This window comes from Sander vitreus, chromosome 4, assembly GCF_031162955.1.
Source record: "Sander vitreus isolate 19-12246 chromosome 4, sanVit1, whole genome shotgun sequence".
Taxonomy (NCBI): Eukaryota; Metazoa; Chordata; class Actinopteri; order Perciformes; family Percidae; genus Sander; species Sander vitreus.
In genome coordinates this window covers 5,399,632-5,423,455 of record NC_135858.1, presented here as the reverse complement: position 1 = coordinate 5,423,455, position 23,824 = coordinate 5,399,632, and the positions used below count along the sequence as shown (strand labels likewise).

Genomic DNA, 23,824 nt, shown 5'->3' with positions numbered 1-23,824 from the left:
GTAACTCTTTCCAACGGCTCCACCGGTAGCTTAGCCTAAACACGAATCCTGAAGGTAATCGGTTCCATCTAGCCTACTGCTCCGAATAAGTGACAAAATAACACCAACATGTTACTATTTACGTGTTGTGATTTGTATAGTCACAGTGTGTAAAAAAAACAAGGTCACATGAGACACAGCCATCTTCTAACCGTATATAAACTGGGAACTATATTCTCAGAAAGGCGAAGCATTTCTACTCTCTGCTTGGGGCTTCTCAGGTGCTGCAAGCATATCACTCCGCCCAAGTAGCAGAAGTAGCACTGCTTCGCCTTTCTGAGAATATAGTTCCCAGTTTATATACGGTATGAGAAGGGTATGTGTGGACTTATCTAACTGTGGGGGTCACGGTGAATAAGCTAAAGTCCCAGTAAGTTGGTGTGTTCCTTTAAAGGGCTGGCTGAGCGTTATCTGAATGAAGTAACTGACTGTAAATGGAATATGTTCATGACGAGGCCAGTAGGGCGAAGGTTTAAAGGGCACCAGTGAACAATGGAAAATAGAGCAGAGTGAGGCAAGTCTAACGGGAAAAGAAATGAAGAAGAGAGAGGGACAGAGTCAAATCCATAGAGAGAAAAAGCAAGAGGAGAGAGTTCTGATAAACACTAACAATGTTTTCTCTTCGCTGTATCTCGGGACAGTTTGTGCACCTCTCCATCTCAATGTCTTCTCTCTATATTCAAAGAGGTCTATTTATTACCCTGTTTTTTTAATCTGTGTTTTTAAAAATGAGCCATGCTCGTAATTTCGTTCATGCTTTACATTTCTGTGTTTTGCTGAATGACAATAAAAGGAATCTTGAATCTTGGCCTCCCCCTGGATCCTCCTCTTGTCCCTCTGCTGTCCCACACACATGAGACCCAAGCCTTCTGTGCTGTGTATGTACATACTCCTCAGTACAGTGCTCACTCTAAATGCTTTGTAATTGACGCATAACACGTCACAGTCATCTGTCAAATGAGCCAACCATTTTACTCAGTAATCCTTCCGAGATCTCACGGTTATCATTTGTTATCATTGGAGCCCTCTGTGTAAATGGAAGCGGACTGCGGTGCAGTTCTGATCACATCTCACTCATGTAGCCATCAAACCGAGGTAGCTGAGGCAGTTTCATCTTTTGTAATGGCACTGAAAGACCTAATGCATCAATATCGTCTAGTTTAGAGAGTTATAAAAACTGTATCGACAATGTTAATGCCGCCCTATATCACACACTGTGTGTTTGATACAGCACTGCACTGATTTATACAAATGTAGTGAGGCCATCTGAGTAGCAGCCTGCGGCCCCCTGCCCATGTGCCATCTTTCTGTGCTGGACATGGACACTGGCACTGGCCAGCATAAATGATTGAGTTGGATGTCAGAAGTAGAACTCCTGCCAAGGGGACACAGCATCCATGCTAATGGGCTGATGGTGCCTAATCTAAATATGTGTGAATAAAAGGGCTTTTACTCACATCTAAAGCAGAGAAACGTACTGGTACTTGCTTCATCTTAATCAAACAGTAGGCAAGACAGAAATTCAATTCATTTAACTTTCATTATTTAGCTTTTACATTGATGTCAAGTATCGCTTGGAAAAGTATGTGGATGTGTGTGTGTGTGTGTGTGTGTGTGTGTGTGTGTGTGTGTGTGTGAGAGGCATTTCACACGCATCGTGTGAGCACTGTTTGTTTGTTTTGTAAGTCCTTAGTCTCCCGAAGCCCATCTGAGATCAATCACTAGGTCGAGCATGATGGAGAGGCCTGTCAGAGCTCACTGTTGTGGCCTTGATTCAGTAAAACAAATAAAATAGGCAGAGGCATCGCAGAAAGGTTCAACACAAGCTAGACAAGAGTCCACACCAACGAGCATTCAGAGAAAGGGGTGAATAATGAGGAGGGGATAAATGTCAAAGAGCAGGGTGGGAAGAAAACTGATGATGTAGAAGGGATAGAGAAAGGCAAATGCATACAGAAGATAGAGTGGAACAGAGGTGGCCGGACACACAGAAAGCAGCAGGCGCAGCGCTGTTGTCTGCCTATGTTAGCCCAGCTCAGCTCCTCGCCCTGTTTCTACTCGACAGCATGACATCAGTGCAGCTCTCTTCTGTCTCCTGCTGTGGATGGTGCAGTGCGTGGCCATGTGATGAAAGGGAGGGCGCCTGTGAGATATTTAATGCAACTTCCCTCACACATCCTTTCTATTCTATTATGTCAGAGCGCATCAGCATAGTGCCGGTCTGAATCATTCCTTTTCTCTGATGTTTACGTCGGACATGTAACTCGAACACTGCAGCACTCGGCTCAGCAGCATTTACAAGACTACGTATGACATAGCTCTTTCCCCCAACATAACATAACCTGAGGAAGCCATTATACACCCCTGTCAGCTCTTAACTTTCCCCACAGCACTTCAAAGAGACATTCAGGAGTGGGTAGTTCAGAGGTGAGGCCCCCCTGGGAGGCCCCTGCCAGACCCCAGACCCTGCGCTCAGCACCGCCAGATATAGCACCAAGCTCACACATCAAACTACTTCCTGTGGTTCCACTCTACTTCATACTGTACACATGGAGAAGATGATGGTACGCAACCCGTTGGCCAGACTGGTCAGAGAGAAGTAGAGGTCAGAGGTCTGCTTTGCACCAGCTGTGTGAAAGTCAGATGAATCAGAAACATATTGAAACGTATTACAGAGGAAAGTTCCAAGACACTTTGGTCAAACTGCTACAGCGGTGTATTTCTGCCATTATGAATTAAAATAATCAGTTTGGTTTCTCATAATGATGACACAAGGTTTTTTTTTTTTTACTTATCTTGTTGCAACAAAGAACTTCTCTTTTTATAAAATAATAAAATGATAATAATGTCGTAATAACAAGAATCTTATATTGTTCTAATTTTAGCAAGAACAAGATGGAGTCAAAGCCTAATGAAAGGACATTGTAGCCTACGGTCATCAGAGAAATTGACAATGACTGATTTAAATAATTCAGATAAGTGTGCAGCAAGATTCTGCCATTATAGAGCAGAGTAGATGCTACCCATAAAGCCCAGCTCAGCTCTGAAAGAATGTTAACAGACCTTTTAAAAGCTTTCCACTGTTAAAGTTAAACTTTTTGTTAAAGGACAAAGCCAGTATTTTCTCTCCTAAAACATTAATACCGATTTCCAATTCCATTTCTTCTTACCACTTTACAGCACACACAAATATTTATTTTCTATCTTTTCTTTAATAGAACATTTTACATAGAAACATTTTTTGAACAGATAATCGATTGCTATAAAATAGAACTATATAAATGACTCCTGGTGTGGGAAATTAACACACATCTAAAGTGCAATGTTATGAAAGAACCATTTCCTTCTTTTCACATCCAATATCCAACAATTTCTTTTTTATATATTTAGCAAACTAAACGTCTGTATGAAAACAGGGAAAACAGGTAATGCATTTGTACAAAAGGCTGTCTATAAGCATTGATTGTTAGAGTGCATGTCGGAGAATAGCGCGTACACGCGCTTCACACCGCGAGCGGGCAAAGAGACTCGCTGTCCAAGGGATAACTAGCCAGTGGAGCTCACGTGTGTGCGTCATGGATGTATTAAGAGAACGTGTGCGTCCTTGAGAACTGTAAGTCGTATAACTTATGTTGTCAGTTCATTGTTAGCTGGTGATTTCGTTGTTTGTGTTCTTCACCTGCTAGCTAGGTTGCACGTGGCTGTTGATTCGATATAATGGCGATTGTTGATGCCCTTGCTCACGTTTGTATTTTACATTATTTACATGCTACAGTAGTTACACTGCATTAAGATAATGTAATTAATAGTGGGTTTATTGTTATTATTTGCTAGCCTATATATAATTCCTATGCATTGTGTATGGCAGCCTTTACAATGTTATTTATTTACAGCATTTGACCGGCTTCAAATCTGCATATGTCAGACTGGCCGGTCGCCGGTCATGGCCGATCACGTGAAAATCGGCCAATTCCGGTCACCAGCCGGTCAATCGGTGCATCTCTAAACATTAACCACAGTGTCTTGGTAAACATGATGAAATAATTAATTTCCAATTACTACAAACTTATCTGTTTGGAATGACAGTGGTTTGTTTTGTAATGAGAGAAGTTTCTCAATAGTACCTGTTGTTCTGTCAATAATAATAATCTTAGTAGAACCAGAAAACTAAAGAGTAGGAGCAGATTTAATTTGTCACGGTGGCTGCCGTACAGCTGCAGCTGTACACAAGTTTGCTTTTGTGTGGGAGGGCATCTTTGACTTTTTGCCTTTCTGGTCGCTCTGAAAATTGGTTTCTGGGTTTACATCCAGACGAAAGCAATTCGCCCTTGAGTTCTCATCTTAGCATTTTGCATATCTTTTTACAATAAAATTGACTTCAGATCTTGCATTTAAAATATGACTTCCAGATCAAGATTTTGACAAGTGAAAGACTATTTGAAAGTCTTTTGCTGCGAGCATATTTAGTGTGCATAAGTTTAAATCTCCGTTACATTTATATGCTATACAGTGCAGTATTGTGAATGAATACATATTCAAATCAAATGCTGTCCAGGTACCTACAAAGACTCACCCTCCCCGTGTTTAAAATATGTGTGCAGCATGAGTATAAGGGCATACGCAGTTTCAATAGCCCTCTTACAGTAAAACTGACAATGAGTTCCTCAATAATCGTACATTTTGGTAGAAGAGAAGGTGTCTGTGCCTGACTGGCATTATAGACAGTCAGACAGTTAGACAAAGCATGTATAACACACAAAACACAATAAAATTCATGTGCATTTATTAGCGTTGAGGGGTCCATTCATTAACTGATTCAGTCCTGATACAAAGCACTCATATTTCTAGCTGGCAGTAATATCAGGAGGATCCTGCTGTAATCTAACTGCCCTCCAGCTGCATCCTCCATCACTGCAGTGTTAGTCTTGCGGATGTTTCTTACCACACACACACACACACACACACACACACACACACACAGACACTCACATAGACTCCTTATCACATTGAATGAATGAAGAGATAAAGAAACCTGTACAGGTCGGCTCAGAGAGCAGAAATGGAGGTGTCATCTCATTTACATTGATTTACATTGCATGTGTGATTTGCATAGGTCACACCTCTGCGCTTCAGTTACACGTGGGCTGTTTGCTATTTATTACGTTGCCATGTTTGATTTTTGCTGTGCCGTTAATGATCCTGACCAGGGTTTTATAAATACATAATGATGTTTATCATGAGATTGGCAAGATTTTTTTCATTTAAACTTCGTAATAAAACCAAAGATGTTGGCTTAGGAGGTTTAGATTTATAATGAATCATGCCTTTAAGATAGCACAATAACTGTTAATGGAAACTGCTACGGAATTACAGTACACATCAACATATAGCAGCACATCAATTGTGACAGACAGACAGATGCTGGGAGCATGTCGTCGCCCCACCATGAAGCGCTCCATGTGAATGGATGGAGGTTTGGCTCATCTGCAGTGCGCCGGAGTCTCACAGGCTGGCAGGGCTCCAGTCCTCTGCTCGCTTATTCATCTCTCTTTCCCACTGCCAACATAGTCTGACACACACACACACACACACACACACACACACACACACACACACACATACATTTGGCACACCCTCACCCACCAGAACAACACCACTTGATTCACACAATGCCATTAATCTAAAACAAACCAAAAATTCAGAGGCAGCACTCGATGGCCACAAAACAAATTATGCTAATTGACATTTTAAAATCAATCTCTTTATGTAGATAAGCACAGTGCAATGTGCAATCAAAGGCCATTTGAATTAAAGTACTACACATTTCAAAGTCCAAAAGCTGATTCCCAAAAGGTGTACAGGAGATATACTTAACTCAACATCCTAAAGAAAATATTCATCCATGAGAGTAAAGTATGCATACAGATGTGCCACAGGTTCGAAAAAATGCTATGTAGAGTTGCCAGTTAGGTGGTTTAAGGTGCGGAGGAAGTAAATAAATAATCTTGTTTAATAATTCATTGAAATTCATGTTGCTTTGCCTCCAGCCTTGAGAGTATTTAGAATGCAGCCTGCAAGAGCCCTGCTTCTGACTTGTGGTGGTGTGTGGTAAGATTATTGAAAATGGGGGGGGGGGGAAAGCTTAAGCATGCATGCGCACACACATTTCCACATGTACACACACAGAAATACATCTGTGTGTGTACACAGTTATCATATGTTCAATAAGATAGTGAAAAAGGATGTCCACTGTCAACATCTTATCCAGTTTGCTCCATTTATCCGTGGAACGACAGATACAATCTCCCGAGTGTGAAGAGAAGTTCACACAGAGCTTCAGGCTGCTGAATAAGTTGAGAAAGATGGCAACGCAGGCACAGAGAGACCGCAAATTGGATCTAAAAGTCTTTCAAAAGGAAGAAAAGGAGAAAATAGAAACGCAGGAGGAGAGGAGAGGAGAGGAGTGATGCATGTGTGATCTATTACTGATGATGTCTTTGCTTGATAGAATTACACCAGCAAATAAAATGATCTTGTCTCTCTCTGTCAGTGTGTGTGTGTGTGTGTGTGTGTGTGCGCGTGTGCACATATTCAATGTAGATGGTCACTATGTCCAATTTGCCACCATCTTTACAATCTCTAAAGCAAGAATTTGTCTGCATATATGTAACGATCTGAATTGTTTTTGGATGCAGTTCATACAGTTAAAATGTGGATGTAGCTTTTGCATATTAAATAATAAAAACTAAACTAAAACTAAGCATTTTCAAAAAAATAAAAACTAAACTAGCAAACCTGCTTTACAAACTAATTAAAACTAAACAGAATTTGAAAACAAAAAGTCAAAACGAAATAAAAATAAAAACTAATGAAAAACACAAAATTAACTGCAAGTTATGTGCAGCAGTGTGTGCAGTTCTTATATCTTAAACCTCTTTGACAACATAAACGCTCAAACACATGAAATCAGACCCCGGTCCAGTCACCGCAAGTATTGACTGTCAGAGTGACAGTGGCTCTCCGTGGTGTAATCTCCTGCTGCAATTTTTTTAACATTAAATAAAGTTAGCAAACACCAGGAAAACACAGAGCAGAGCCAGCCCCTGACCTCAGGACAGCTGCAGTTGCAACGGGGAGTTCAACCCAAGTTGGTAAGCTTGCTAGCGACTTTATTGTTTGCTAACGTTGTTGTTAAGTGTTTGTTAGCTTGTTAACGTCACCAGTTAGCTAACGTTAGCCTTTTTAAGGTTAACGGTAACGTTACAGTTAACAAGTCAGAAGCCAGATGTTTGCATTTACAGTGAGCGAGCTGACGATAGCGTTACGTTTGTACGAGGCAAAACTCCGCAACAGCTCAATCATGTCACTGACGTTACCCTTAACGTTACTTACTTACTCCTCTACATCCCCTGTGGGACATAAGGCTGCAAGGAGATCTCTCCATCACATTTATTCCTTGGCAACATGCTGCGCATCTCCCTGTGACAAGTGAATCTTGTCTAGCAGCTCCTTCAACTTTAGACACCAGCTAGCAGGACCTACAAAGGGCCAACTTCTTCTTAAGAAGGACAGCACAGTCTTTGTTTGTGGTGTGACTGATTCACCTCTAGCCTCTAATCTTTTCAAATGAATTTAAATAAAAAGGTTGATGATCGATCATATAATAATTTTCAAAACATTCAAAACCGTTACTGTTATTTCTGTTTCAAAAGGCAGCAATAAATAAAAATCTATAGTGTTCATTTTATTTCATACATTAGCAGTGAAATTAATGAATGCATAATAATCGTGATAATCGTGAAACCGTGATTATTTTCCAGACTATAATCGTACCAACAAAATGTATAATCGTTGCATCCCTATTCATCAACACCCTGATTGATCTGACTTTAACATCTTTACAAAGACTTGATATCACAGATAGTACTGGATTGCCATGGAAATAACTCTGTACGTGTACACCAAACATCCAATGCAAATGGAACTGCCCAGTTTAAGGTAATTCTTTACTCTTTAGCATACACTGTTATGCAGCTTGCTAGAGTATGTTGATTACACACATGACTTCACTGATGCTCAGGCCTTCTTCCAACTCCTCCTTGTTCATCTAACATGCTGCAGGGCCTGGTGGAAGAGGTTCTTGTATTGTTGCCAACATCCAACCTAGCTCTACGATAATGAGCTCTACTGGCCCTGAACCTGACACAAGAAGGAAAATCTATCAGTTAAAAATAACAGGCAGAACCATCGCTGTGGTCAAAGCATCATGTGGTATTTCAGTGGTTTAATATAATCTTGGAAAAAAACATAAATGCAAATCAAGCTGTGAATCACCACATGAAATCAGAAAACCCACCAGATATCTACGGATTGTGATTGTTTTATTCATGACAGGTGAGTTATACACTGTAAGCCTATTGCCCTGCAGGGAAACACAGCTTATTCAACCAGGACATTTAACTCTCCGCTTCATAATGATACTTTTAGAGAGCTGTTCAAAGCTTTCCATGTCCTCTGGTTAGAATGCAGACGGCTAGATTCGAAATGACTACAGCATGTTCAGTCAGTAACCTGTGGGCTGCAAATCAAAAGCTTACATGCTTAGGTACAGACATGAGCCATTGTATGCAAATTCTATCAGCATAACAATCTCTCTGCTTTTAACAAACACAGGCGCAGCAATAAATAAATACAGAACTGGTGTCAAACATCTTTCCTTTATCTGCGGCAGCTCTGGCGTGTCATCATTTGGGTTAGCCTTGATGTTAGATTGGTTTACAAAGCTATCAATTTGATGCTGCATTTAAAATAGGTGGCTGAATGTAACAGCCATCAATCACTTTGCCACAGCCCTATGGTGGTTGTAATCATTATGACATAGCAATGAATGCATCCAGTTTTTTTCTTTTACCCATGTTAAATTGCTGTTTATGGCAATGAGAAGGTTTCTATTCCCAGAGGCCACAGTTAGTCAGACTGCCTTTTATTGTCTTACTGCTGGGTTGTGGCGCAGAGCGCAAACACTGTCACCAACACCAACACCACCACCCCCCTCCTCTTCCTCCTCTATGCCTCTGTTCTCTGTTGGTTCTCAGAGCTATTATTTTTATCTGAAAACCTATACGGGGCAACAAAGAGAAAAGAGACATGAGAAAGTGATGGAGAGGGGAGGGTAGGCGCACAAAGAGACAGAGTGGAGCAGGGGAGGAAAACCGTGATTCTTCTGAAGCTGTGATCGATGCTACCAGCATGTGTCTGTACGTTGCCAGCAAAAATGAGGGCTCTATTGATTTGCTCCCATATTTCAAAAAAGTGGGTTCTCAACCCCAGATTTCCCTCTATACTTCTATGAATTACCAGCCTCTTACTAAATAAAGCTTGGAATGCCAAATATCAATCTTAAGCATATTTTCTTTTTTTTTTTAAACATCTTGTTATGCAGATGGAACAAAAGACAGGTTTGTGAGAGCAACTGGGACATCTTTGGCATGGTAATGATGTTTCATGTGGATTTCTGAGTGTTGCTGGCCAATGGCTATTATCTTCTCATGGGTATTTACAGTGCGCCTCAATCCAATTCACACAGAAATATGTCAAGAAGTGAGAAAGCAGTACAAAAGGCACAATCAGCTTTAGAAATGAATCTTTTTTTTTTCCTGGCAGTTTAAATGTGTGCCCGTTCCCCAGCAAAGCTATAGAAATATACACGTCTGCAGGTGGATTAGCATCAGAAGGTCAAAACTAATCGCATAATGGCACATTTAACATTTGTGTGTATACCTACAGGGGCCTCTGCTACAATGAATTAAAATCTACGGTAAGTGTTAAAGTGTGTGTCAGTGTGTGTGTGTGTGTGTGTGTGTGTGTGTGTGTTTGTACGGGATACAAGTTGTGTCCTGCTCTTGTGTGAGTGCAGCTCTAAATATATATTCAGACAAGTAAGTCGTGCTTTGTTGGTGTCTCTGTCTTTTTTTTTTAAGGAAATGGATTCATAAGGGAGTCAGAGGTAGAATGATGAGCTCCCGCAGGTTTTGAGGGAGAGAAACAGACATACAGACAGCTGAGATAATGTGTTCATGGTAAGAAAGCAAAATAAGCAATAAAAACATAAAAAGATTAAATTCTTTACTGACATTAGAGCTGGCAATGAGAGGGAAACAGAATGGATTAAGTCGTGCTAAAGTTCTGCGGCAGAATATCTTCTTTTTATTCTGGTCAGCAAAGCATGTTTGCAGATGTGTCGGCCTCCCACAGGCAAATCTGCATCACAACAGGATGGAGCATGGTCCTGTATTGTGATGTTTAAATCAGCCATCTGAATCCAACCAAAATGAGCTCTTTCAAACAGACAGTGTGTAGAAAGTGTGACTGAGTCCCCTCTGCTATAGTAACAATGGTATGTTTTCAACAAAGCAAGCCAATCATTGCTCAAGAGGTAACACACATTTAGCAGAAATACACCTAAAAACCTTGTCTAGAACATTTCAACAAGATTAAAAGTAACAGCTTCCTCTAAATCCTATTTGGAAAGTTTCATTGGAGGAAATAGATTCAAACTCAAACACCTAAATGGGAAAAAGTACAATCTGTGAAAAATGTAAAAACACAGAGAATGGTGAGTTTTAAATTAAATAAATTGAGATGAGCTGCATAAGAAATAGTTCCCAGCGGTGAGCATCCACAAGTCACTGGGCAAATAAGCCTGCATACAGCCCGCTTTTTAGATCAAAATAGACAGCAAATTGATGCAATCAAATCCAAAAAGCTTCACCGCCATAAGAGATGCAATTCCCCCCCTTTTTTTCCATGATGGAGTCAGGATTTGTGTTTCTATTTTCTTTTATGGTGCCATCGTTTCCCAAACTGTTTCTTTTATGTGCCTCAGAGCCTGGTGAAAAATGGCAGGGACACTGTATATCTTTCAACACCAAGGCTAATCTGCAACACACACACACACACAGTTTGTATGTAGCTGCATACGCCATTGTAGTTGCTCTCATTCATTTGCTATTTAAATCTGTGAATATCAGTAAATGTGAAACAAGCCCCAAATAAACTCTGGTAACACACTTATATGACTTATTACTAGTAAGAGGTAAAATAACAATGTTAATCCTTAAAAAGGCTTCTAATGTAAGGAGTCACATTCCAGTGGATATCCTAATGCAGTTTAACTTACTCAATCCAAGCAGTTGAGTAGAGTGACAACACTTCTTTTTCTAACAGCCAGCTTTTGAGCATAGAACGGAGCAGCAAGCAAGAGTGCAAATAATCTGATTTTTAATAGAAATTATGAGAAATATCAAAGCCTCTTCGGCTCATTCAGTACATTAACACAAAAATGTGCAATTTATAATAAAACGGTCCGACAGTCTGTGGACAATCAAATTTTACAGTGAAAACGCAGTGAAAGTATTTATTTAACTGTGAGGCATTTCATCTCCGCTGCCATGGTGAAATCGGTGCCTCTATTTTAGTGAGGAAAGTTGTTATATATGGAAATACAGAAAACCTTTCTTTCTATTTGAATGACAAGTTTACAGCTTTACCACTCTAAACAGGTATGTCTCTCTCTCTCTCTCTCTCTCTCTCTCTCTCTCTCTCTCTCTCTCTCTCTCTCTCTCTGTGTGCTGTACATCTCTCTCTCCCTCGTCCCTTTCCTTTGCTTTCTAATGAGTCGAGAGATTGACAGCTGGATTACTGGGCTGGTTTGTAATCCTTTAATTTCTCCATTTAAGATAATCACTCTCTGGATGGAGCGCTGCCTACAAACACATTCACACACAAGAACACAAACACACACAATGCACAAAATATACTCTGTTCACATATAAATAAATAACTGTGTGTTAACACATTAAACAAAAGTGAACAAGAAAATATGGTAAAAACAAGAGCACGCAGGCGCCCTGATCAATTATAGATTCCAGGCTAAATTAATCCATAGGACAAAGTACAGCACAAGCTGCTCTATGGCAAGGGACCTTTTTGATATTAGAGTTTGTAGAACAAAGGCATGTTGACAGTGTTCTTTTAATTAAGGCGATAGAATAGCAAAAGCCTTGTGGCTTCAGAAATGGTGGTACAGTACAATACAGAGTGGTCCTCTGGAGATGCATTCAGCAGCTCAAAAAGGATCTATGTGTTGAGTCGAGCCAAACGTAAATCATTTAGATTGGGCAGTGTTTTTCATCTCCTCCAGTGCTGCAGACTGAGGATATGAGTGTTGGAGAACATGAGAGGTCAAGTGGCAACACAAGGTCAAACTGCTTGGCCGTAATTCATCAATAAAGTGAGAGGCGATATGTCACTTTGAGTCTCTGACTCAGGAATGAAGAGGGGGTGGGGGAGAAAAACAAAAAGGCCTAGCTGAGCATAAGGGCAGCTAGATTAGGTGGAGATTCTCATAAATTCTCACAGCTCATCACTCATTTAACGCTTACTGTAAAAATGTGCACGATGATCAGCGTGTTCGCTGTCTTAATAGGAATTTGATGGAGGGTTAATATCAGTTTAGCCTCTGTGCGTTCAGTTGACAGACTGGGCTGGTATGTGTTAGCTTATCACAGGGGATGGAGGTGTCACCCCTATTTTCCACTGGACGCATCTGCGCTGCATTCTGGATGCTCCGCGGCCCCCGCGACCAATATCGTGTAGGTCTCCTGTACAACACCAAAGACAACAGATCCTTTTTATAAGGACACCCCCAGAAAAGAGAATAATGGAGTTTAACTGTAGGCGTGCCTGGAGTGGAAGGTAGATACTAGCTTAAAAAGCAGTTGATTGTTCTGTAAAGTACAAAGTAGAGACTTACAATCTTCGTTCCCAGGATCTTTTCCTTCTGTCTGTTCCAAAGGTTAGAACTGAACTGGGGGAAAAGGTGTTTAAGTTTGCTGCTCCCTGTACCTGGAACGAGTTACAGAAATCTATGAAACGTATTGAGCTGGTCTCATTGGTCTCTTTTAAGAGGATTTTGATTGACGATTTAGATGTTTTGTCTGAAGTGTTTAGGATTGTGGTTGACTTTGAGGGATTTGCTGATTCAGTTGTTTTATGTGTTTAGTGTTTTTGTGTATTTGGTGTTTGTATGTATGAGTGGTTGTACTGCTGCCTGTCTTGGCCAGGACACTCTTGAAAAAGAGATTTTTAATCTCTCAATCTCAATTTCCTGATTAAATAAAAGGTAAATAAATAATAACAAAAGATATATAATCTGTGAGTCGGGCAGGCAAGACGCTCCGCTTCTGAGACGCTCCTGGTGTGGTACGGTGCATGGCGGAGGACGGAACAAAACCGGTACACAGCCGGAACGCAGCGCAGACGTGCCTAGTGTAAAATGGGGGTTAGCCTCTAACGAAAGGTGACAAATGCCACTCGGTAACATGAAAAGTGGCTTTAGGTAAACCCAAAGTTGTCTTATTTAGATGTTGTCATCTTAGCTAGCTTGCTAACATTAGCCACAGGTAAGCCAACATTTAGGAATCACCTAGTTTTGTCAAGAGTTAGATGATGGTTGTGTGTGAACACCGCAGCTCAGTAAATCCCTCTAAATTGTACGGCTGCCTGTTAAACCACAATGTCTCCGTTTCTATTTCTACACTTTAAAAACAAAAGATGAGACGAGTGGGCGTGGGAGCTTGTTTAAAGCAACATGTGATGGAGCTTGGCTGAGTACAAAAGTAAAGTAGCAAGTAATCTGCTGAGTAATGCAAAGTAATGTAGTTAATGAGTAATGTGTAAAAGTGGCTGATTACAGTTTTCAAGTAACTTGCCCAACACTTGTTCTACCTCCAACTCCGCCTGTCCTCAGTCTCCAACTCCCCTAGTCCCCCACCTGCCCTCTTGGGGTCCAGGAGAAGCACAGGATGCATCTGAGGACTTGTGGATCCTCTCCAACTGCCTGAGTTTATAAAATGTCACTCCAGTAATTATAACATACCCAGAAGTTTCACATAAGACTCGAATAGTGCGTTCCATCTGTACTCGGAAGTCAGATTTTCCGAGGTCAAGGTCGGAAACATGCCCCCCTGACCTCGGATTTCCGAGCTCGGAACTCGGACAACCTCCGAGTACCCCGAGTTTAAAATCCAACATGGATGCCCCGTGTATCAAGCCCCTGTGTTGTGAAAGCTGTAGTAACATACAGTTATTAGCACTTCCGTCTTATTTGTGTCTCACTAAATCAGTCGTACACACAGTCCTGTCCAACTTCTATCTGTGGTCATGTTGCTTCGCTGTTTGTATGCACAAAAAACAGCGTAATGCGTTAACTATTGGTATTGCTAGAAATGGCTAACCTGGCTAGAGCTATCCCCACAATGAAAAATTTGACTTGTAAATGGAACGGATTCAACTCGGGTGTGACGTCATTCCCAGCTCCGGCTTCCGAGTTCCGAGGTAAATAGCAATTAACGCAGTATAAACATTCAGGCCAGGTTTGAAGTAGGTCGACCAGAGAAACGAGCTGTTCATGGTCACATAGGTAGATGAAAGACTGAAAGAAACGTAATCTACACAATATTTCAATTCTTGCATTTTATTTGTGTGTATTTTATTTCTATCGTAGCATTGAAAAGCCACCATTTTAGACTGATGATAATGGAAATGGAAAATTGGTTTAAACACAGCTTTACACATTATTTTCTGACAAGCGAGGTTTGCACTGAGCTCTCACTCTCTCCCTCTTTTTTCTATTAATTGCAATAATACAATCTAAATGACATTGAAGTGTGCACCGTCATGACAATACAAACAAGCAGGATAACATAAATGACTAATTTGAGCTGAAGAAACACCATTTCAATACTAAAGACCTAATTTGTATTCAGATGCATGTAAATCCCACAAGCCTAGAAGGGGGGGAGGGACCTTTGTAATGAACTGGTAGATTGTGGGTTACACTTACAGCTAAAAGGTGAAGCAGAGGTCTCCTGGTGGGAAAATTGTTCATTTCAGCATTACAACAAAAAAGCCAATAGAGTCTTAATCAAGGCCACCGATCGTTAACAGGCACAGAGAAGCAAAGCACTAATACACATTGATTGTGAGGGAGGGCAGCCAATTAGAGAAAAGGTTTTCGATAACAAATGCAAATAGTATTCAAGGTTATCAATGGTCATAAATGGAAGACGTGGTGATTTCTTCAAAAGACTTTTACTTTCTTTGATATGTAAAGAGAGGCATTCATCAGGAGGGTTAAACTGTAATTTGCAGACACTTTCTAAGAATTACAAAATAAACCACCACTTTAAACTTTATCCGTGCATGTTTTTTTGATAAATTTGCCCTTGCCTCCACTCCAGAAATACAGTAGTAAGTCACTTGTTCCTCCTCCAACAGAGTCTCTTTCTTATCTGTTAATCCCTTGCCAAGGACTCTCTTTTTTGGCTAACACCATCAGAAGTGCCTAGTTTATTCTTTTTTCCCCTTATAATCACTTCATGTTTTAACCCACAGCCACCAGCCCTTGCAAATACAATCTGAGGTTTGAAAGTCAGAATTTAGGGCACAATTAGCTCACCTCTGTTTCGTCAGGAAATGTAGATCTATTGCATAATCTCACCCAGAGTGTAAACAGAGACCATGAACAGCACTTTTAAAATGCTGCAAGAGTCTTAGCCGTCGGGTTCGTTTCTTGACAGCTTCCCATGTCTACATGCAAGGAGGTCAAGATGAATCATGTCTGTCTTTCACTGGGCACCAGAAGGCAAAGCAATGAAACTATCCGTTTTGTAATGAAACTCCATGAGAGCATATGCCATGACCCAGCGACCATCAGACTACAGCTAATATCAGTACACAGCGAGAGGAGCTCACTGGAGATCAGAGCACTAAAACTAATAAAATTCACATGGAACCCCTGACAAGAGGCAATAATATTTCTGCTGACAGCCGGTTTCCCATCTATCAAAACCCCTTTTTTACTTACTACCTCCACTGAAGAAATGACTACAAAACAGGATGAAAAGGATTTTGCTGTGGCAGGTACTATATCTTGGGTGGCTTGCTTGATGGAATTGGCTCAGCATGTATGTCATGTTGTAGGGAGTTTGAGGGATATGGGAGCGTAGCTTGGTTTGGTAAGAAGGCAGGTGAGATAAAGAGAAATGATGTGGCTCATCTTCTGTACCTGTATTCTATCAGCTCGCCACAGACTGCAGGTCCTGGCTGCAGAGATGAAAGACTCTCTGGAGGACAAGAGCGATGTTCGTGAGTCAGAGGAAAATGGCATCCCGCTTATCAAATGCTTGGAAACGTAATCCCCCCCACCCCCAACACACACACACACACACACACACACACACACACACACACACACACCCTCCCTCAGTCCTTGGGTCTGGACGTACTTATGAAAGCCCTGTCACTTTGGATAGTAGGTTAGGAGTCAGGAGTTCTGCACAGCGAATGGCGAGCTGGCTGTTTCAAAGCAGATATGGCTCTTCGCCAGATTTTCCTGCTGTAGTCTAATTGGGGTCATATTACAAGTCATTTTGTATGTGTAACTTTTAGAGATGGAATTAAACAATAGGAAATCCATGCCAAAAGCGTATAGCTGATGGAGGCATGATCCTCCTTAAATTAATCTTTTCGATTAAAGTACAGTGTGTGCAATTTTTTAACTGCAATACAAAAACCCAATTTTAAATTAAAAGCCCTGGGATGAAGGAAGCTAGAAAAAGATACCCAATTGTGCATTATTTTTTCATAGAGCAAGTTCATCTCCAGTGATTTAAGAGACAACACAGGAACTGGAAATGAAAACAAGCCCATTTCCTTTTGAAAGGCCAGTGTGGAGTCAAGGTGGAAAAAAAACACAGGCTTCATGAAAAGATATTTTTATACACACATCTCTTGTGATGTTGTCTGCCAAAAAACATTTAGGTATCATCAATAATTTTTTTATCTCATTTGCCCACAACAAAGTTGCCCTCTGCTGCATTTTTTAAGCCTGACATTGAGAAACTGAAATCAATTTCTCTCCAAAAACAAAGGTTTCTACAATCCAGGAAATCCATCAAAGTCATTTTCTTTGTCACATAATCTTGGCGACATGAAGCAAAATATGCAGTCACACAGGCATCTAAATCACACAGAGCAGTGTTGTTCACTGTCTCTCAGGACTGGCCAGGGGCAAAGGGTGAAACTCATCACTGCTGTCTTTTCAAATATGCGTTGACAGTGACTTAAAGAGACACTATCCCGACTGAACTGTATTTCAAATCAATTTCTTTTGTGCTGAGGCCACATCCCCTTGTCCGTGTTCCTAGGTGTCTGTTCCGGCTCTCGGAGCGAGGTGATGGTTTACACAGCGATGTGCAATCACTGGAATATTTCTTTTCATGGCTTATCTGCCCACTGCGGGAATCTGCACGGACCACGACTCAAGGCCCGGCTGTCTGCTTGCCTGTGTGCCACAGCCTTCCACTCCAATCCTGACCCAGCTCTTAGACCAACATCTCCATGGGAGCATGGGATGATTTATTCAGCACAACTTTGCGGCAGCGCAGAGATTTTGTGAGTTAGTCAAACAAAGGTCTTTTATGGTCAACCACAAAGCAATAACAGCCTTTTTAACCTAAAGCCAGTCAGCGAAGAATGACCAAAGGGGGCACTGAATGATGCATTACGATTCAAAAATGACCTTTCAAGTCTTAACCAGACACTTCACTTTACCTACAGGGGACACAATAGAAAAGAAAGCATGGAGCATACCATACCAAGTTTTCGCAAAATGTAGTGTATTCACTGCCTATTTACTATCATTACAAATCATCAGTGTAGCTCGACATTTCATTGGCACAATTCAGAAATGCGCAGTTGAAAATCTTTTAGCTAACACAAAGCTACACTTTCTGTACACCAAAACAACAAACTGCCCAAAACACTTTTCTCCCCACTTGCATTCCTGTTCCACACTATATAACCATGGTTCCACACCGCTGTCTTCCGGCAAGTCACCTCGAAAGATTTCAGGACTTCACCATCTTTCCATAATGTAGTCAGACACTTATAATAGCAACCTGAGCCTGTCAGTGGCAAAAACATACTATGGTGCATAAGAGCATCAAAAAACATTTTCTAACACATCCAATTAACTTACATCATAAATGTTAATCAGTCCCAAAGTACTCACACATGATCAAAACAATAAAATAGAAGAAAAAGAGCATGAAAAGAGCTGCGGTCCACACAATGTTCAGCAACTGGAAACAGAGGCCTGGTTCACACTGCACCTGCTGGGCCACAGCTCTTTAGTCCTTCCCCCATCGTTCACTGTCTATCTCTCCGGGGAGACAACAGCAACAGCCCACAGCAGTCCAGCAACCCACTAGCCAGCTCTTGAGCATCCCAGACCTTCCCTCATCTCATCCCCAGCCCATTCATTTTCTTGTAACTGACAGTTTCAGGTTATACATATTGTGGCGTTAGTATTAAAGGCTTCCTCCCGCTTTGTATCCCACTGTACAGAAAACAGATCTTCAGTAAGGCTAGCCCATGTACATTCCTGTAAGATGCTGCAGTCCCTATCCCTGTAAGTGGGCAGTTGGGAGGACAGGATTGCTCTCAGATTGATTTTCAGGAAGAACAAACAAAGAGACTGACAAAATGAAAGCAAGAGACTGGAAGCAAAGGTAATATAGGATCACAGCTGGAGCTGATGCAGCATATAAGGCAAATCAAAGCTTTGCTGTAACCTTTTTTAGTTGTTAATATGTACACCAGGAAATGTCACGTGTGCAACATCCACCCCCTGACACAGACGTGCATAAAACACACACAAACATGGAGGAGGAACCTACATACATGACCTGTCTAGACACATCACTCTCTGTTAACATCGTTTGGGTCAGTAAGGACGCCTCAGCCCATTTCCAAACAGGCAGAAGCCTTGAGCTCCGAGCCCCTTCAGGCAAACTCGCTCCCCACTGACCGGCTGCACTGTCCTTGTCAGCATCCTAAATAACAAAATAACCTCCAGAATAAGTCAATTGTTTTGCTTGCAGGCTGGAAAATGCTCAAACAGCTGTTACAATAAGAATGCCATTTCCACCTGGCAAACAGCATTTCACATAATAATAGACAAATATTTGGCTATAAAAGCTAAGTGTCAGGGGAGAGGTGAGCTTATTGTACAAGGTTCTTGAGATGTGGACCGCAAGTGTGAGTACCAGTGTAGAATAGGTTAGAGGAAAGAAATAGAAGGAAGTGCGGAACAACCTAAATATTGGGCCCATATTACCAAAACCAAGTGCCTCCAAATCCACAGTGTAGATATGAAAATCTGCAATATGCTGAAGCACCCTCATCTTGGGGGTGATTTCTTCATGTTATAGTTTAGAGGTTTAGACATAACCTGCTCTGTTATAGAAGCACATCCAGTTAACGTCAAAGGTTTTATTTATCTGACAATTGTGCAAATTAGGACCTGAGGATGTGATTCAGAGGGATTTTTTCCATTATGGCAGATTCACTAGCAAATAGAAGAGACACGCTGAAGAAACCCCAGCATCACCTCACAGTAGATTCAGTACACTGCCTGCTCTGAAAAGAAATGGAGCAAAACAGAATTAAATTCCTCCGAAAAACTGAAATAATAAAAGGGCTGGAACATGTATTACACTAAACAGTTGGAATAAAATAAAGGTTTGGGGATTCCAGCTGCAAACATGCAGAGTAGGGAACGGGCCATTTAAATGAGTTTGCGTTGTCAGCCTGCTGCTTCGTCAATCAAAAAAAAAGAAATGTATTGGTTTTCTTTTAGTGCAATCAGAGTAATTTAGGTGTTCATTCATCAAAGAAACTCCATTTCAAATGACAACTCTTGAACAGAATGAATTAAACACCTGCTGTCCCTGCTATCACAGTTAATCACATCCCAAGATTCTTTAACCCAAGCTTCATCACAGCTGGATCTTTCTGCCTGAACATATGCATGTCTGTTCTTAAGATGAGCTGCTTATGTTGCACAGCCACAACCAGACTGTGTTCTGACCTTCTTTAGTAGTCATAGAACCCCCCCCCCCACACACACACACACACACACACACACACACACACACACACACACACAATGTGTAGACACACACGTACTCACTCAGTCACAATATAGGGTTTGGGGACACATCTGGGCAGAGAGGAGAAAATATCATCAGTCAATAAATGAGATCCAGCAAGCGACAGGCTTACCTTTGAGAATGCTTTGACCATGCACTACGTCTCTCGAGACAATCACTGTGTAGAAGTTCTGGGAGAAGCCTGGTCTGCATGGGGGTTTGAGGGGCTGGCCTGCCTTACTCCCCTGAGGAATAAAACAAGACGGGCTGTTAAGCATTGGCAAATTGACTTGCAGTCTTGCAATATTGAACTTCACAGTTTCTCTGGATACAGTGAGTGATTTGCTACAGACGACAGCATGCTGCACTTGGACCTCCAAAGTGTGGAATTATAATCATCATTATCACCATCATGACCATCATATGTTGAATGAAATAAAAATGACGACACAAGTCCTGATAATGACATCAATGATAATCATTATAAAGATGATGACTACGGCTAGCAGGAAATGTTTAATCTAAACATCCATTAATGCATGCTGATTGGACTGTGAGAGAGGGAGAGCACAGAAAGAAGCCTTGCATTGAATGCATTGAATTATACTGGTTAAATATCAGCATAGTGTTGCACGCACAGTTCTTCCAGCAGGCATTTCATTCTCCACAGAATACACTTACATGTGATACACATCATTCATCATAACAATTTATATTTTTATTAAGAAAACATCTTGCACTTTGATGCATTATACGGAATTCAAGCAACCCAATATATGTCAACAACAAAGCTGATGTAGCAAGCTATACGGCATACATTTAGGAAGCAAGGCTGATTTTAGAGCACTATTTTGAAACAAGTTTGAAAATAAAGTAATGTTAGCTTTCGTAGTTGTTGATTTGTTCCTCAAAACCATCCTTCTTAAATAAGCACTAAATCAAATAACCAAGTCGTCAACTGAGCCATTCATCCCAAAAATGTAGAAAAGGAGAAATGACGGTGCGTAAACGAAGTTGATCGCAGCCAACAGAAAGAGAAGCCCCTCCAGGAACACTGTCCTCTGCAATAATGCAGTGCAGTTTATTTAGGCGAGAGGATGGGGAGGCTAGCGAATACAGCTGTCAGTGACTTTTTTCACCACACTTAGACAAAATATATTCTTGACCTTAAACGTCGCCGTATTAAGCTCGATTACACGCATAGCGCAACGCTGCGGGGGAAAGTGAGCCTCTCACAGCCACTTTCGTGGGCTCATGCGTGCGCTCCACTGCCCAAGTTAGCACAACAGCAGTGCAGCACTTCCACTATACTGTTAGCCAAAAAGACGTGTAGAAATGAACTAATCTTACCGAGGATGTGCCCACAAGTAAGGTGCAAGCCAGGATGATGCAGCCAACGTTCATCTTTGCAAAATCACTTGTTGGGAGGGAAAAAGGGAAAGAGATGCACCTCAGTAATTCCCGGAGCCCTATTTCTTCTTCTCGGGTGCTGAGTGAATGACCGTCCCTACTTGTCTGGCGCAAAAGTGCCGCTGAGACAGAAGTGCTGCGCTGCGCTCCGTACAGAGGAAGCCGATGCCCATTGGATAACAGCGTCACTACAACCCCTCCTACCGCACGGCAGAGCAGGCATGGCAGTGTGCACTATGTGCGCTTCAAATGACTCTCTGTGATGATACCCCGTGCACTTCTGAGATCTATTTGGGGGGGATGCATTTTCCAGGCTATTTAGATTCATATTTTTACTTAAGATGGAGCAAAGGCGGGTCCAGCGGTGTGAGCGGCAACCAACCATCCGAGTCTTTTTTTTATGTGTCCATCAGTTAACTGCAGTCTATTTCACACCCCAGTTACCCCCTCTGCCCCTGATCCGCGGTACAACGGCCAGAGCTGCCGAGTTATTAGCTTTTTATTAAAGCTGCTATATGATAGACCACTGCGGGATGAAACTGTAAGGTGGGAGGAGGATCTCTTTGGTTTTACTATTATTCAATTATTTACTCTTTTTTTAGGGATTAGTGTTTCAGGAACCGTGTTGTGTTTGTTCAATAACATCTATGTATGTTGTATGTCTGTATGTATGTTTGTAATAGTAATGGCAGCAGCATAGGGGTTGGCCTGAGACAAATGTTTCCACATTGTGGAACAATAAAGTTGATCTTATCTTATAAATGAAATAACATCAAACGAATCAGCCAGTTTGATGATCTACAGGAATTGGAAATGTGTCCATTTTGCCAAATCATGTTGTTCCCTATTCAGTCTTCAAATCTTTTTCATTAAACAGGTGAGACTAATTATTTCTTATGTAGGATTTTTCCATTTATTGTTATATATGAGGTATTTTCTGCATCTATCTTAATGCCTTAATCACTCTGCTGGAGAGAAGAATGTGGAACTAGGATAAAATGTCTTGCCCCATTTGGACAGATATGAGTTCATTCTTTAGAAAAATAAAATTTGAGACTTAGACTTATACATTTACAGTTGCTGTACAATAGTCTGAAGTAAAGTCTGGGAAAAGTGTGAACCTTGCCTTTAACTGGTCTCACAATTTAATGATGTTGACATTTCCAAAGCCTCAGATCAGTGGCTCAATTTCCATATCTGAGAGGTCATGACAATTTAATCGCATCAAAAGGAATAGGACAGTATTGCGGTGTCAATCAACACAGCCCAGTGTCTGCCCCTGTCACTGCCATTCACTTTGCTGCTTTACTTCCACCACTAACTCCTATAATATTGAAAAACGGTCTCTGAACAGCGTTTTTTTCTTCAGTTTTTTTTTCTTTCAACATTAGCTGTAAAATAAATTGATAATTAAGATGTACTATAATCTAGTTGACTACAGCTCAGTGTTTCTTTCCAGAGGGCAGGATTTTTTTCAGGTCAGAGCTATCAGAAATACACTCCCCTCATCTCCCTTCAGGACATTGTGCTTTTGCTTTTATTAAACCCTGGAAAACATGGCAGAGGAACTGCATGACAAGGATTTAAAACTTACGCCTTGTACAATAAACAATGCCTCTAATAAATAACAGCACATCTTTATATCAGTCACTGTCATTTCCTCACATGGGACTAGCTGCTGACAGGAAGGAGGGTTAAGAGGAAAAGAGCGCCGAGTTCCAGAGAGAAAATGACTGAGTGTGCTGAATGTGGCACGTCCTCAAGAGAAAAATACTCCTGCCAGCAGTGCTATTTCCTGCATTCAGAAGTTAGGCCATTCACATTCTGTTTTACCTTTAAACCTAAGTAGTAACAACAGTACAGTGCATAAAGTGACCATTGCCAGATACCCCCCCCCCAACTTGCCACAGCACAAACACAATGATATTCATGAAATTATTGTTTTGCTGAATTAGTACCCTGAAGAACGGCAGACCGATTCACTGCTCAGTAAATTCGGCGTGGCTCGAAGGTACCCTGCCAGTTTTTGGAATGTAAGTATATTATTCCTCTCAAGCATCGAGCATTTGTCTAATAAAAATACCATCTGGGCACTTGAAGTGAATTGGTTTAAGGCTCTGCTGAATTATTAAACAAATCTTCCAAAATGATTCCCAGTTCTCCTTTTATAGAGAGGAAATACGTTACTGGAACACCTTACCCTAGACTATACAGGCTGATGAATTCTACTTTCCATTTGTTGAATTGCTTCTAGTGCAGTAATTTGTGAAGAGTTATATGTTACTCTCAAGCATCTCCTAATTTCTTGGTTTCTCCTT

General features: G+C 41.1%; 1 protein-coding gene across 1 annotated transcript in view; it reads right to left on the bottom strand.

Annotated features, from left to right (window-relative positions):
• The window catches only part of cdh4 (cadherin 4, type 1, R-cadherin (retinal)), a 209,365-nt gene extending 187,758 nt beyond the window's left edge, over positions 1 to 21,607 (bottom strand). The window contains exons 1-2 of the mRNA XM_078247866.1: positions 21,447 to 21,607; positions 20,230 to 20,341 (exon numbers count right to left, since the gene is read on the bottom strand). Of these exons, the coding sequence (XP_078103992.1) occupies positions 20,230 to 20,341; positions 21,447 to 21,500 (166 nt within the window). The 5' untranslated portion in view covers positions 21,501 to 21,607. The remainder of the gene's footprint in view (positions 1 to 20,229; positions 20,342 to 21,446) is intronic.
• Between the last annotated feature and the right edge of the window lie 2,217 nt (positions 21,608 to 23,824).